At 46.8% G+C, this 16,094-nt stretch overlaps 2 protein-coding genes across 15 annotated transcripts in view; one reads left to right on the plus strand and one right to left on the minus strand.

Annotated features, from left to right (window-relative positions):
* kif3b (kinesin family member 3B) overlaps nt 1-2,984 on the plus strand; it is an 11,194-nt gene extending 8,210 nt beyond the window's left edge. For all 3 annotated transcript variants that reach the window (XM_036988885.2, XM_090185406.1, XM_090185405.1), the window contains one exon: nt 472-2,984. In XM_036988885.2, the coding sequence (XP_036844780.2) occupies nt 472-577 (106 nt within the window). In that variant the 3' untranslated portion in view covers nt 578-2,984. The remainder of the gene's footprint in view (nt 1-471) is intronic.
* Nucleotides 2,985-3,034: 50 nt separating this feature from the next.
* On the minus strand, nt 3,035-13,183 carry LOC110532788 (protein-L-isoaspartate O-methyltransferase domain-containing protein 2). 12 transcript variants are annotated; one of them, XR_016483446.1, is made up of 8 exons: nt 13,037-13,182; nt 11,753-12,095; nt 9,890-9,992; nt 9,426-9,597; nt 8,642-8,771; nt 4,926-6,451; nt 4,758-4,795; nt 3,035-4,670 (listed from the first exon to the last, which is right to left on the minus strand). XR_016483446.1 is itself a non-coding variant. In XM_036988893.2 (6 exons), exons 2-6 carry the CDS (start codon nt 12,057-12,059, stop codon nt 5,979-5,981), a joined length of 1,185 nt encoding a protein of 394 aa, XP_036844788.1. In that variant the 5' UTR covers nt 12,060-12,095; nt 13,033-13,183; the 3' UTR covers nt 3,035-5,978. The 12 variants fall into 12 exon arrangements, 2 of the variants coding, with proteins under 2 accessions (XP_036844788.1, XP_036844787.1); XR_016483444.1 differs by adding an exon at nt 4,836-4,875 and having other exon boundaries at nt 3,035-4,795; XR_016483445.1 differs by having other exon boundaries at nt 4,876-6,451.
* Between the last annotated feature and the right edge of the window lie 2,911 nt (nt 13,184-16,094).

A 16,094-nucleotide genomic window follows, 5' to 3' on the forward strand; every position in this document is an offset into this window, starting at 1 on the left:
ATCAGCACTGGGGCCGGAAGGAAACCAACGTCTGGGTAAGGGTCTGTCCTGTTCTGTACAAATCAGCACTGGGGCCAGAAGGAAACCAACGTCTGGGTAAGGGTCTGTCCTGTTCTGCACAAATCAGCACTGGGGCCAGAAGGAAACCAACGTCTGGGTAAGGGTCTGTCCTGTTCTGCACAAATCAGCACTGGGGCCGGAAGGAAACCAACGTCTGGGTAAGGGTCTGTCCTGTTCTGCACAAATCAGCACTGGGTTTTCCGTTTTTTCAGTTGGGAGTGTTTCTGCCTGTTTTGTGTCACAGATCAAATTGTATTAGGCACATGGTTAGCAGATGTTAACATCTGTAGCGAAATGCTACACTCAATACCACAGGGTTATAAAGCAGTAATCATGATTTAAAAACTGTTTCCACATCAACCTTCTCCCCCCCCCCCCCCAACAAAATATTGATCTTCCTATCTCTTCCAGCCGACCTAAAACGGGTAAGAAGACTGTCACCCCCACCTCTCCATACAGCCCCTCCAGCCCAGGACATCCTTTATACCCACAATCCCGTGGGCTGGTGCCCAAGTGATCACCCCACACCTTTCTGTTTTGGGACCCAAAGACTGCTTTTTGTTTTGTCTTTCTGCTGAGTCTTGCAGACTGATTTGCAGAGAAAGTAAAGGACACTCAGATTCAAGCTCATTTTATTTTACCTGAGAACGTAGCTGTTTATGTTTGTGTTTTTTTTTTTTAAGAGATTTGTTACAATCTTACCATCCCAAATGGTTTCTGGACCAATACTTTTCTGAGCTGTACGTTTCCTCCTGGGCCCCTCCCAGGTCTGCAGTATGATGGGACATGGGGGGCTGACATCTGATGGGGCACATGACAGCTGTTACATGTCATTGACATGCTGTGTGTTTGTGTGCTGCATGTCTGTTCAGAAGTGGTTGTGCTTCCTACTTTAGGTTTACAATGGAATGCTGTTATCCAGGAGGTCTGTCTGAGCTTCGTCTGTTGCCCTAGATAAGTGTCTGTACTGTCTGTACTGCATGGTGAAGTGTACAGGCCGGAGGGTGAAGCACACTACAACACGTCTCCGTCACGCGGTGGGGACCGGTTGCTGCTGGAATCACTAGATGCTGTTCTTTCTGGCGCGACGACGGGGGGAGGGCGGCGCGACGACGGGGGGAGGGCGGCGCGACGACGGGGGGGATAGTGGGGAACTAGAGGTCAACACAAACCAAATCTATCAGGGTTCCAAGGTGCCTTTATATTCTCCTACAGGGACAGGCTAAAGGAGAGGGTGGAGGGGTTGGATCGTTTCCCCAGACTCATCTTTATGTTCCTTGGAATCAACCGATTTCTTGTACTTGAGAGAGATTGGAGGGGTTGAATGGAGTTGAAGGTTGGGACTAATAACTAATGTAAAACTTGTCCGTAAGACATTTTATAGGTTAACAAGAGCAGGCTGAAATACTGTACAACAAAAAAAACAGCTCTTCTACCTATTATACTACTATATCAGTCTCCATCAAAATGAAATAGACTTGGTGTGGAAAATGAAGGTAGCTTTCCGTGTATGTTTTGGATAAATATGCAGTCTTATTCCGCACGGTGTGACTACTGTCCCCACCTCCTGTCACTGTGAGGGCTGTGCTGCACCTCCTGTCACTGTGAGGGCTGTGCCGCACCTCCTGTCACTGTGAGGGCTGTGCCGCACCTCCTGTCACTGTGAGGGCTGTGCCGCACCTCCTGTCACTGTGAGGGCTGTGCTGCACCTCCTGGCACTGTGAGGGCTGTGCTGCACCTCCTGTCACTGTGAGGGCTGTGCTGCCGCTTGCTGCTGCTACTACTGGGTTCTACTACCCCGTGACATAGTATATACAAATATATATATAGAGAGCAACATGTCCATAGATAATCCTGCGGCACCTTTTCAGTTGTAGAAATTGTAGAAGTTAACTTATTACCACTTTTCATTTTTATAGACACGTGTAGATTAAAGTTTTATTTTTGGATTTGTATAATTTCAATTTTATGTACACATTGTTTCATTGGTTTATACTTTTTGTTTTAATCTGACACGTTTAATAAATGGCTCTAGTTCAAACCTTTAGGTTAACTTTAAAATGTAAATTAAGGTTGGCTCAACTGCAATGTTTTGTGTGTGTGAAAGAATATGTTGGGACATGTGTACACAGAGTATAGCAAATATTAGGAAGACTTCTCGGGTTGCAGCCATCTCTCCCTTTTGCCCTCAGAACAGCCTCAATTCGTCGGGGCATGAACTCTGAGGTGTTGAAAGCGTTCCACAGGGATGCTGGCCCATGTTGACTCCAATGCTTCCCACAGTTGTGTCAAGTTGCCTGGATGTCCTTTGGGTGGTGGACCATTCTTGATACACACGGGAAACTTGTGAAACCCAGCAGCGTTGCAGTTCTTGATACAAAGCGGTGTGCCTGACACCTACCATATACCCTGTTCAAAGGCACTTGTCTTTCCCATTCACACACCATCCATGTCTCCAAGGTTTAACAATCCTTCTTTCACCTGTCTCCTCCCCTTCATCTACACTGATTGAAGTGGATTTAACAACATAGCGTTCAGCTGGTCAGTCTCATGGAAAGAGGTGTTCCTAATGGTTTTGTACACTGTGTACATTTGCCATGAGTCTTTATACAATGGTTAGCCCCTGATTTAAATTACTTCTCTGATCTTATGAAAGCTAAACAATTACACTACATATTGCATGATTTTAGAAAATTGTCACCAAGCCCTAGAATTTGGTAAATGTGAATGTTCAATTTGCTTGATAATCCCTAAATTTTTACCGCACCACACCAAGACTCCATGTATCTGTGTAGAAGACGTTTGACCGAGATCAATCTCTGATATTGTTTTAGCCAAGTTAAGAGTGTGCTGGTGCTGTCTGGGAAATGCAGAAGTCCTCTTTTTCCTTGTACATTTCTTTTTATTAAAGACTTAATTACAAATTGTTCCATGTGAATCTGGTGTTTAAATCACTAAAGTGCTATACATTCTCAACTTTGCATAAAGGATTTTATTAACAGCATTCAATAGTACAGCTCAAATTCCAAAACATACATTCACAAAATGATAACCTTCGACAGAACCAAAAAAAAAAAAAGCGATATTCAAAGGAAACCAAAGGAATGCTTCTACAGCACAGAATAAAAGGCAGATTGGGAAAGACTGTCATCTACCACAATATTGAAAATGAACATGACAGAACTCAAGACGTGTACTGTTACACAGTCAGACGACCAAGTCACTGTAAAGATTGATCGATAATTTGATCAATGAGAAAGCATTATCTTTCCAAATGTTCTATTAAAAAAGGACAAATCAGAATAGTTTTTAACTAGAATGCAAGCTTCATGCGACATACTGTAGGTTTGGCACTGAAGGGTGAAAGTTTCAGAGTCGAGATGAAAAATGGTAAAACATCCAGTCTGTAACTTAAGGAATATCTGTAGCGATTAAGATCTAAAAAAAATAATATGTTAGTCCGTTTTTACATTTTCCTGTTGCATTACAGACCAAATACTACACACAAAACAATGTCCCATGTGTTGATGAACACCACAAAACTCCACTAACAAAACAAATAGTTTTGAATGACAGGAGAAAAGATAAGCAACCCTTCACACATCAACAACCAGTAAAAAAACAAAACATTGTTTACATTTTTTTTTTCTCACCCCCCCCATCATGCTGTTTTCGACCAATAGGAAAACACAACTAGTATGTAGGGGGAAAAACATCCTTTCACTATCGATTATGAAGTAAACCAAATTAACATATTTAGATAAACGTACATGCCAGGGTTAGAGTCAATTTCACCTTTATCCAATAAATTCAGAAGCTAATGCAATTCAACTAAATTTAAATCCACCTATGAATCACATTTAAAATGAGCCCCCCCCCCCCGAATTGACAATTAAAAATGTCCCAACACGGACGAGCTAGGAAATATTCATAGGACCTCTTGGAAAATAAATCTACTAAACACAAAAAGAGATTTTGATCTCTAGTAGGTGCTTTTGAGTCTGGAAATGAGCAGAATCCGTCATAACAATTGAAGAAGCATTGCCAACCTTAGTCTCATGATCATGTTGAATCTGAAACGTCTTCTGGACTTAATCATATCATAGTGTCGACTACAGTTATTCTCTGAAATGCTGACTCTCAAAAACACACCTAGTCTTCACTGCCAGTCTACCAAGGTCAACCTGCTAACAGAATAGAGTTAACCAATAGCCTCACTTTAGATATATACACGTCTCTAAACCACACTCATCATAATGTAGGTCAACAGTTTCAGACATACCACGTCTTCAACAGGCACCTCTACCAGCTCCACACCCACGCGTCTTCAACAGGCACCTCTACCAGCTCCACACCCACACGTCTTCAACAGGCACCTCTACCAGCTCCACACCCACACGTCTTCAACAGGCACCTCTACCAGCTCCACACCCACACGTCTTCAACAGGCACCTCTACCAGCTCCACTCACCCACACGTCTTCAACAGGCACCTCTACCAGCTCCACTCACCCACACGTCTTCAACAGGCACCTCTACCAGCTCCACTCACCCACACGTCTTCAACAGGCACCTCTACCAGCTCCACACCCACACGTCTTCAACAGGCCGCTCCACACCCACACGTCTTCAACAGGCAGCTCCACACCCACACGTCTTCAACAGGCAGCTCCACACCCACACGTCTTCAACAGGCACCTCTACCAGCTCCACACCCACACATCTTCAACAGGCACCTCTACCAGCTCCACTCACCCACACATCTTCAACAGGCACCTCTACCAGCTCCACTCACCCACACGTCTTCAACAGGCACCTCTACCAGCTCCACACACACACACACACACACACGTCTTCAACAGGCACCTCTACCAGCTCCACACCCACACGTCTTCAACAGGCACCTCTACCAGCTCCACACCCACACATCTTCAACAGGCACCTCTACCAGCTCCACACCCACACGTCTTCAACAGGCACCTCTACCAGCTCCACACCCACACGTCTTCAACAGGCACCTCTACCAGCTCCACACCCACACGTCTTCAACAGGCACCTCTACCAGCTCCACTCAGCCACACCAGATCAGACCAATGTTACGATGTGCAATATCAAAAACAAAATGGCCTCACTGTGGAATCCTACCCGATACTCATTGTGCAAGATCTGTTGATTTACAGAGTTCCAACTCCACACAAACCGCTCCCCTGAACAGATCTATGATGTTATGGGAACTTGGGGGGGGGGGGTCTAATAGGGAAAATCCCAGCTGTGTGGTCTCAAATCCCTGTCCACTATGCCAAACAAAGTCTCTCTGGCTTCTGGACACGACTGAAATTACAAACTATTTCTCCTCCGGCTCGGACACTATGCCATTTATGAAGCACAAGGCTCTAAAGCAATATCCAGTGGTTTACCTTTATTGAAGACCTGAACCAACGTGCTCTGGAACCTGTGGCTGCACGTAACGACCAATAAGAAGTCTTCCAACAAGATAACAGACACCACCGTATGTCCAGGGCTCAGTCACAGCACAGAATGATAGATCACAAACTCACACCCACCCAACTCTCAGAGTTCAAATGGATCTGTTTGGCTGTCAGAGAAAGCTATCTGTGCCATTGAGAAAGCTAAGCTACAGATTCCCAGGGAGCCTTTCTATCACAGAGGTGAAACTCTTACCATTACACTGATCAAATATGTATGCTTCTTACACATACAGAAAAGGCATTGAGTAAGAAAAACACAGAGAGAGAGAGAGAGGATGATGTAGAGGACAGGAGGGATACAGACCCAGTCAGTAAGTCAGTAACAGGGGGCCTGTTGCCCTGCCTAGAAGAATGGTAGGGGTCAGGGGTTGTAGATGCCCAAGGCTGGTTGCTTGGTTGTTTTCTGCTGTTAGTTCTATCTGTGGAGAAGTCATTTCTCCCGGTAGTACAGCAGGTACATCTTCAGAGGCTCCGGGAGGGGCAGACAGAGAATCCTCTCTCTCAAGATGTTTATAGGTGGCTCTGCCCGGAGTAGCTCCCCTGTCTCCCTCTCTGCTTCCTCCTCTTCTTCCTCCTCCTCCTCTGCCGCAGCCTCCTCTCCCGCTCCCCGGGTTGCCCTTCCCTGCTCCTCCACCTTCTGGCCCCCGCGGTTATTGTTGTTGTCCAGGGGGGCGGAGGTAGGGAGGGCACTGCTCAGTACCACAGAGTTGCCGTGGCGCCGATGAATGCGCCGGCGTTTAAAACGCGGACCGTACTTGTGGAGCCCACTGACCCCCAGGCCCCTGCCTCCTCCAAAAGAGCCCCGGCCTCGTGGCTGACCCCCCCTGTTGTCCGTGGTCACTCTCAGGGTGTGGCGGATGGCTATACGAGCCAGCTCTTGCAGCGTCCGCACCTCAAACGTGGCTGCTCCGTGGGTCACCAGAGAGACGATCGAAAGGAAAGCACACAGAGAATGATGGGAAAGTTAGAAAACGGTTAACGTGAGTATTGTTTCCATGGTGACAAAAAGTTATTTTGGGGGTTTATCGTCACTCAACTCGTTAAAAAAAAGAAGATACGAACAGACCACTAGAATGGCCGAGTGTCTGCCGGCCGAGAGTACTCAGCACCTCTAAACAGTACTCAGCACCTCTAAACAGTGCCGGCCGAGAGTACCCAGCACCTCTAAACAGTGCCGGTAGAGAGTACTCAGCACCTCTAAACAGTACTCAGCACCTCTAAACAGTGCCGGCCGAGAGTACCCAGCACCTCTAAACAGTGCCGGTAGAGAGTACTCAGCACCTCTAAACAGTGCCGGCCGAGAGTACTCAGCACCTCTAAACAGCGCCGGCCGAGAGTACTCAGCACCTCTAAACAGTGCCGGCCGAGAGTACTCAGCACCTCTAAACAGCGCCGGTAGAGAGTACTCAGCACCTCTAAACAGTGCCGGCCGAGAGTACTCAGCACCTCTAAACAGCGCCGGTAGAGAGTACTCAGCACCTCTAAACAGTGCCGGCCGAGAGTACTCAGCACCTCTAAACAGCGCCGGTAGAGAGTACTCAGCACCTCTAAACAGTACTCAGCACCTCTAAACAGTGCCGGTAGAGAGTACCCAGCACCTCTAAACAGTGCCGGTAGAGAGTACCCAGCACCTCTAAACAGTGCCGGTAGAGAGTACTCAGCACCTCTAAACAGTGCCGGCCGAGAGTACTCAGCACCTCTAAACAGCGCCGGTAGAGAGTACCCAGCACCTCTAAACAGTGCCGGTAGAGAGTACTCAGCACCTCTAAACAGCGCCGGTAGAGAGTACTCAGCACCTCTAAACAGCGCCGGTAGAGAGTACTCAGCACCTCTAAACAGTGCCGGTAGAGAGTACTCAGCACCTCTAAACAGTGCCGGTAGAGAGTACTCAGCACCTCTAAACAGTGCCGGCCGAGAGTACTCAGCACCTCTAAACAGCGCCGGTAGAGAGTACTCAGCACCTCTAAACAGTACTCAGCACCTCTAAACAGTGCCGGTAGAGAGTACCCAGCACCTCTAAACAGTGCCGGTAGAGAGTACCCAGCACCTCTAAACAGTGCCGGTAGAGAGTACTCAGCACCTCTAAACAGTGCCGGCCGAGAGTACTCAGCACCTCTAAACAGTGCCGGCCGAGAGTACTCAGCACCTCTAAACAGCGCCGGCCGAGAGTACTCAGCACCTCTAAACAGCGCCGGTAGAGAGTACTCAGCACCTCTAAACAGCGCCGGTAGAGAGTACTCAGCACCTCTAAACAGTACTCAGCACCTCTAAACAGTACTCAGCACCTCTAAACAGTACTCAGCACCTCTAAACAGTACTCAGCACCTCTAAACAGCGCCGGTAGAGAGTACTCAGCACCTCTAAACAGTACTCAGCACCTCTAAACAGTACTCAGCACCTCTAAACAGTACTCAGCACCTCTAAACAGTACTCAGCACCTCTAAACAGTACTCAGCACCTCTAAACAGTACTCAGCACCTCTAAACAGTACTCAGCACCTCTAAACAGTACTCAGCACCTCTAAACAGTGCCGGTAGAGAGTACCCAGCACCTCTAAACAGCGCCGGCAGAGAGTACTCAGCACCTCTAAACAGCGCCGGCAGAGAGTACCCAGCACCTCTAAACAGCGCCGGCAGAGAGTACCCAGCACCTCTAAACAGCACCGGCAGAGAGTACTCAGCACCTCTAAACAGCGCCGGCAGAGAGTACTCAGCACCTCTAAACAGCGCCGGCAGAGAGTACTCAGCACCTCTAAACAGCGCCGGTAGAAATTTGCAGACTGATTCTACATGTAGAAATTTGCAGACTGATTCTACATGTAGAAATTTGCAGACTGATTCTACATGTAGAAATTTGCAGACTGATTCTACATGTAGAAATTTGCAGACTGATTCTACATGTAGAAATTTGCAGACTGATTCTACATGTAGAAATTTGCAGACTGATTCTACATGTAGAAATGGGCGACATGACGGCTGTCAGTCCTTATAACACCGCACCGAAAAGCAAGCGAGCGGCCCCCGTACTGTGCAGAGCGACAATCGGTCTGGCGAGTCATGACTCCCATGTACAACAAACTGACGAGGCACTCACGTAGTGGGGCGGTCTTTGATGTTTTGATGTTACTGGTGTAATCTTTGGGGAGCACCAGGGGAGCGAAGGACACAGCAATGATCTTTTTGGTCTCCCAGCTGCTCTGGCCTGTACGCGTGATCTTGGTTAGCTAGAAAGGGGAAAACAAGAGGATATGAGGGCACAACAAGAGGGTACATCACAGCAGTGGTTCTCAAACTGTTCCCCCTCCCAAATTGTTTCAAAAAATAATAAAAACATGTATTTCTTTAAAGGAACTCAGCCCGGCTTTCAATTTACTGTTGAAAGTTGTAATAGTAGAATGCACAAGGTGACATTTTGTAGTTGGGTATTACATCATCAGTTCCTCTTGTTATGTCAGTCATTACAGACCATTAGAGAAATGTCCAGATCAACGAGCCCATGTCAGCTGTTTTATTTTTTAGCCCTTAAATGTTGTTGTAATGTTTGAGTCACTCGGATATCATCACATGAATACACATTCAACATGGTCAAATGTATAGAAGTGGAAGACAATGGGATTTAAACCTGAAACTTCTCTCTACCAACAAGAGGGGTGTGAACAGTTTGTGTCATGAACAGTGCTTGTGCCTGTAGAATTAGATGTGTGTGTGTGGGGGGGGGGGGGGGGGGGGGGGGGGTGTTCCCCAATGATAGAGGCCTGAGTAAAACAGTTTGGGAACCCCTACATGGGTACATCCTTGTTGCGTAAGGGTCAGGTAATAGTACTCATTTAACATGTATGCATTTCAGTGTGAGTGTGTTGGTGTTTACACACACACACCTTCTCCTCTAGGGGCAGTACCAGAATACCCCCCACCTTCAGCAGGTTCATCATGTATTCTTCATGGTCTCTCTGCACCCCTGCCCCACAATACACCCTGTCATACTGCCTGCACTCAGAGGGGATCTCCAGGCAGTTCCCCGCCACAAAGGAAGGCTCGCAGAACTCAAACCTAAAAAACACAAATACAGCATAAACAAAAGAGACAAAAACTGCATATGCAGGCTACACATGAAGCCACTGATGTCGACAGACAGACAAGACTGACTAGACTGCTCTAGACTGCTCTAGACTGCTCTAGACTGCTCAAGACTGCTCTAGACTGCTCTAGACTGCTCAAGACTGCTCTAGACTGCTCTAGACTGCTCTAGACTGCTCTAGACTGCTCAAGACTGCTCTAGACTGCTCTAGACTGCTCTAGACTGCTCTAGATGGGGAAGGAAATCAGAGGTAAAGTGTCTCACTTGTCAAAGCTTTCGCTGGTTTTGATGAAGTAGTCTAGCTTCTGGTAGGCATACTCAATCACATCAGCATATAACTCCACCCCATGGTTCACACCAAATGGACCTGGAACCAGGATAACAACAGAACAACCATGTGAGCTTTGTACAATCCACAATTCATTTGAATAAAGAAAATAGACTTTTCCAATCAGCTGGCCTGCTGTTTTCCCCATTTCCAGTCCCAATAAGGCCCAGAGTGGTTGTGCCATCTACTACAGTAACTCACCCAGTACGAGGCCCAGAGTGGTTGTACCATCTGCTACAGTAACTCACCCAGTATGAGGCCCAGAATGGTTGTACCACCTGCTACAGTAACTCACCCAGTACGAGGCCCAGAGTGGTTGTACTGTCTGCTACAGTAACTCACCCAGTATGAGGCCCAGAGTGGTTGTACCATCTACTACAGTAACTCACCCAGTACGAGGCCCAGAATGGTTGTGCCACCTGCTACAGTAACTCACCCAGTATGAGGCCCAGAGTGGTTGTACTGTCTGCTACAGTAACTCACCCAGTATGAGGCCCAGAATGGTTGTGCCATCTACTACAGTAACTCACCAAGTATGAGGCTCAGAGTGGTTGTGCCATCTACTACAGTAACTCACCCAGTACGAGGTCCAGAGTGGTTGTACCATCTGCTACAGTAACTCACCCAGTATGAGGCCCAGAGTGGTTGTGCCATCTACTACAGTAACTCACCCAGTACGAGGCCCAGAGTGGTTGTACCACCTGCTACAGTAACTCACCCAGTATGAGGCCCAGAGTGGTTGTACTGTCTGCTACAGTAACTCACCCAGTATGAGGCCCAGAGTGGTTGTACTGTCTGCTACAGTAACTCACCCAGTACGAGGTCCAGAGTGGTTGTACTGTCTGCTACAGTAACTCACCCAGTATGAGGCCCAGAGTGGTTGTACTGTCTGCTACAGTAACTCACCCAGTACGAGGCCCAGAGTGGTTGTACCATCTGCTACAGTAACTCACCCAGTACGAGGCCCAGAGTGGTTGTACCATCTACTACAGTAACTCACCCAGTACGAGGCCCAGAGTGGTTGTACCATCTACTACAGTAACTCACCCAGTACGAGGCCCAGAATGGTTGTACCATCTGCTACAGTAACTCACCCAGTACGAGGCCCAGAGTGGTTGTGCCATCTGCTACAGTAACTCACCCAGTATGAGGCCCAGAATGGTTGTGCCATCTACTACAGTAACTCACCCAGTATGAGGCCCAGAGTGGTTGTACTGTCTGCTACAGTAACTCACCCAGTATGAGGCCCAGAGTGTTTGTGCCATCTACTACAGTAACTCACCCAGTACGAGGTCCAGAGTGGTTGTACCATCTGCTACAGTAACTCACCCAGTATGAGGCCCAGAGTGGTTGTGCCATCTACTACAGTAACTCACCCAGTACGAGGCCCAGAGTGGTTGTGCCATCTACTACAGTAACTCACCCAGTACGAGGCCCAGAGTGGTTGTACCACCTGCTACAGTAACTCACCCAGTATGAGGCCCAGAGTGGTTGTACTGTCTGCTACAGTAACTCACCCAGTATGAGGCCCAGAGTGGTTGTGCCATCTACTACAGTAACTCACCCAGTATGAGGACCAGAATGGTTGTGCCACCTGCTACAGTAACTCACCCAGTACGAGGCCCAGAGTGGTTGTACTGTCTGCTACAGTAACTCACCCAGTATGAGGCCCAGAGTGGTTGTACCGCCTGCTACAGTAACTCACCCAGTATGAGGCCCAGAGTGGTTGTACCACCTGCTACAGTAACTCACCCAGTACGAGGCCCAGAGTGGTTGTACCATCTGCTACAGTAACTCACCCAGTATGAGGCCCACCATAGTGCTGAGGTACCCCGTCCCACTGCCCAGGTTGAGGAAGGACAGGCCCGGGTGCAGGTCCAGGGCCTCCATCACCTCAGAGTAGATACAGGGGGCTGATAGGTGGATGTTGCCGTGCCTCCAGGCCAGGTCCTTGTAGGCGCTGTCACGGTACTCCTCCAGGTAGTAGTCGGCCCGGTCGATGGCCCTGAAGGCCCGCTCCACCAGGTCTGAACGGATGTAGTGTGCCTCCTTCAGGTTGTCAATCAACTCGTCATTATCCTCCCCAGCGCTCACAGCTCCTCCCATCTTAGCTGGAGAGAAGGGTAACTTCTGGGCCTTTATCTGAAGAAGAGAAATGTTTAAGTTATCTGCAATTGAATTCAAAAGTGTCTCTTGCATTGCGACGACTAACTAAATAAAAACTTCAACAAAACCACCTCCATGTCATATCTTGTATATTTCAGATTAAACCAGCCATCCCTTTTTGCATTAGAATGACCAATGCTTAAAGAGCTACCTAAAAAAAGTCTTCCTCAACACATTAGGTGTGATCGCTGTACCTGTGGCTTGTACCTGAACGACGCCAATGGGGAGATCAAATCAAATCAAATGTATTTATATAGCCCTTCGTACATCAGCTGATATCTCAAAGTGCTGTACAGAAACCCAGCCTAAAACCCCAAACAGCAAGCAATGCAGGTGTAGAAGCACGGTGATAGGTGATAGGACTACCAGACAAATGTTTACTGGGCCTGCTGTGTCATAAAGCAATAGAGAAGAAAGGAGCTTGATGATGCCTGGTTTGATGCCCAAGAGACATTGTGTTTGATTGCCAAATGACTCATGCAAGCACAATAAATAAAGTGTGAAATGTAGGAGAACATTTTCCTCGATGGTAATAACTATTTCAGAATAACATTAGGTACGAATGTTTCAGATATGAAAAATAAAGAAAAAAAAACACGACCATAGGATGGCGCTGTAGAACCTGACGGACCTGTGCCTTGGGTTAAGAGAAAAGTCTTACCCAATCCAACTCTGACCAGAATATATCAATAACATATGCGCGAACCCATGTCATTTAAATGGCTTAGTTACTATCTACATAGTTTAAAAAAAATTGGTTGTCACATTGGAAATCTGAAAAAAGACAAACAGGCAACAACAATCGTAATCTGAGTCTTCCACGCACGCAGACAGCAAAACAAAGATTCGGTACAAGGCAAGGACGACAGACAATACACATACAGCCACCAAAATAACTGTAATATATATTTACCTACAATTTGATAATCAATTGTTTCGTTTTAAAATGCCGATTGCTGCTATTGATTTGTTCGTCTTCAGGCTTTTGTTCGGAAACGCTCACACAGTGTGCACTGCTAGCTACACGTAAACGTTCAACCAGCCGACGTGCTTACGTCACACGCACGTTATGTAAATCCGACACATTTTTACTTTACAAAAATATATTTTTTACAATCGAATAAACGTTCTGATTGGGTATTGATTAATACCATTTCTAAACATAATTGGCCTAAACATAAAATAGTAATTAAACAAGCACAATGCTAAAGTGAATGTGATAGAGAATAACTTTCTTTTTCCAGAAGGAATTTCAGTATATTGTAGGGCTATATGATTGCTCACATTTCATCACTCCTGATTAATATAGCAGACCAATCAGTTGAATACGAGTTTTGTACTTAACTTTAGGATTAGGGTTGAGCTGGGATGATGTGGACATGAAGCTATAGGTTTAGGGTTGAGCTGGGATGATGTGGACATGAAGCTATAGGTTTAGGGTTGAGCTGGGATGATGTGGACATGAAGCTATAGGTTTAGGATTGAGCTGGGATGATGTGGACATGAAGCTATAGGTTTAGGGTTGAGCTGGGATGATGTGGACATGAAGCTATAGGTTTAGGGTTGAGCTGGGATGATGTGGACATGAAGCTATAGGTTTAGGGTTGAGCTGGGATGATGTGGACATGAAGCTATAGGTTTAGGGTTGAGCTGGGATGATGTGGACATGAAGCTATAGGTTTAGGGTTGAGCTGGGATGATGTGGACATGAAGCTATAGGTTTAGGGTTGAGCTGGGATGATGTGGACATGAAGCTATAGGTTTAGGGTTGAGCTGGGATGATGTGGACATGAAGCTATAGGTTTAGGGTTGAGCTGGGATGATGTGGACATGAAGCTATAGGTTTAGGGTTGAGCTGGGATGATGTGGACATGAAGCTATAGGTTTAGGGTTGAGCTGGGATGATGTAGACATGAAGCTATAGGTTTAGGGTTGAGCTGAGATGATGTGGACATGAAGCTATAGGTTTAGGGTTGAGCTGGGATGATGTGGACATGAAGCTATAGGATTAGGGTTGAGCTGGGATGATGTGGACATGAAGCTATAGGTTTAGGGTTGAGCTGGGATGATGTGGACATGAAGCTATAGGTTTAGGGTTGAGCTGGGATGATGTGGACATGAAGCTATAAGTTTAGGGTTGAGCTGGGATGATGTGGACATGAAGCTATAGGTTTAGGGTTGAGCTGGGATGATGTGGACATGAAGCTATAGGATTAGGGTTGAGCTGGGATGATGTGGACATGAAGCTATAGGTTTAGGGTTGAGCTGGGATGATGTGGACATGAAGCTATAGGTTTAGGGTTGAGCTGGGATGATGTGGACATGAAGCTATAGGATTAGGGTTGAGCTGGGATGATGTGGACATGAAGCTATAGGTTTAGGGTTGAGCTGGGATGATGTGGACATGAAGCTATAGGTTTAGGGTTGAGCTGGGATGATGTGGACATGAAGCTATAGGTTTAGGGTTGAGCTGGGATGATGTGGACATGAAGCTATAGGTTTAGGGTTGAGCTGGGATGATGTAGACATGAAGCTATAGGTTTAGGGTTGAGCTGGGATGATGTGGACATGAAGCTATAGGTTTAGGGTTGAGCTGGGATGATGTGGACATGAAGCTATAGGTTTAGGGTTGAGCTGGGATGATGTGGACATGAAGCTATAGGTTTAGGGTTGAGCTGGGATGATGTGGACATGAAGCTATAGGTTTAGGGTTGAGCTGGGATGATGTGGACATGAAGCTATAGGTTTAGGGTTGAGCTGGGATGATGTGGACATGAAGCTATAGGTTTAGGGTTGAGCTGGGATGATGTGGACATGAAGCTATAGGTTTAGGGTTGAGCTGGGATGATGTGGACATGAAGCTATAGGTTTAGGGTTGAGCTGGGATGATGTGGACATGAAGCTATAGGTTTAGGGTTTAGCTGGGATGATGTGGACATGAAGCTATAGGTTTAGGGTTGAGCTGGGATGATGTGGACATGAAGCTATAGGTTTAGGGTTGAGCTGGGATGATGTGGACATGAAGCTATAGGTTTAGGGTTGAGCTGGGATGATGTGGACATGAAGCTATAGGATTAGGGTTGAGCTGGGATGATGTGGACATGAAGCTATAGGTTTAGGGTTGAGCTGGGATGATGTGGACATGAAGCTATAGGTTTAGGGTTGAGCTGGGATGATGTGGACATGAAGCTATAGGTTTAGGGTTGAGCTGGGATGATGTGGACATGAAGCTATAGGTTTAGGGTTGAGCTGGGATGATGTGGACATGAAGCTATAGGTTTAGGGTTGAGCTGGGATGATGTGGACATGAAGCTATAGGTTTAGGGTTGAGCTGGGATGATGTGGACATGAAGCTATAGGTTTAGGGTTGAGCTGGGATGATGTGGACATGAAGCTATAGGTTTAGGGTTGAGCTGGGATGATGTGGACATGAAGCTATAGGATTAGGGTTGAGCTGGGATGATGTGGACATGAAGCTATAGGTTTAGGGTTGAGCTGGGATGATGTGGACATGAAGCTATAGGTTTAGGGTTGAGCTGGGATGATGTGGACATGAAGCTATAGGTTTAGGGTTGAGCTGGGATGATGTGGACATGAAGCTATAGGTTTAGGGTTGAGCTGGGATGATGTGGACATGAAGCTATAGGTTTAGGGTTGAGCTGGGATGATGTGGACATGAAGCTATAGGTTTAGGGTTGAGCTGGGATGATGTGGACATGAAGCTATAGGATTAGGGTTGAGCTGGGATGATGTGGACATGAAGCTATAGGTTTAGGGTTGAGCTGGGATGATGTGGACATGAAGCTATAGGTTTAGGGTTGAGCTGGGATGATGTGGACATGAAGCTATAGGTTTAGGGTTGAGCTGGGATGATGTGGACATGAAGCTATAGGTTTAGGGTTGAGCTGGGATGATGTGGACATGAAGCTATAGGTTTAGGGTTGAGCTGGGATGATGTGGACATGAAGCTATAGG

Source organism: Oncorhynchus mykiss, chromosome 9 (assembly GCF_057628025.1).
Source record: "Oncorhynchus mykiss isolate SJ-2025 chromosome 9, ASM5762802v1, whole genome shotgun sequence".
Taxonomy (NCBI): domain Eukaryota; kingdom Metazoa; phylum Chordata; class Actinopteri; order Salmoniformes; family Salmonidae; genus Oncorhynchus; species Oncorhynchus mykiss.

Bases quoted from the DNA above. Each gene is read 5' to 3' on its own strand.
- LOC110532788 (XM_036988893.2), bottom strand. From the start codon at position 12,059: ATGGGAGGAGCTGTGAGCGCTGGGGAGGATAATGACGAGTTGATTGAC. The intron at 9,993-11,752 runs GTGAGTTACTGT...TCCTGGTTCCAG, and splicing joins TATGGTGGGCCTCATACTGG to GTCCATTTGGTGTGAACCAT. The intron at 6,452-8,641 runs GTGAGTGCCTCG...CCCACGGAGCAG, and splicing joins ATCAAAGACCGCCCCACTAC to CCACGTTTGAGGTGCGGACG.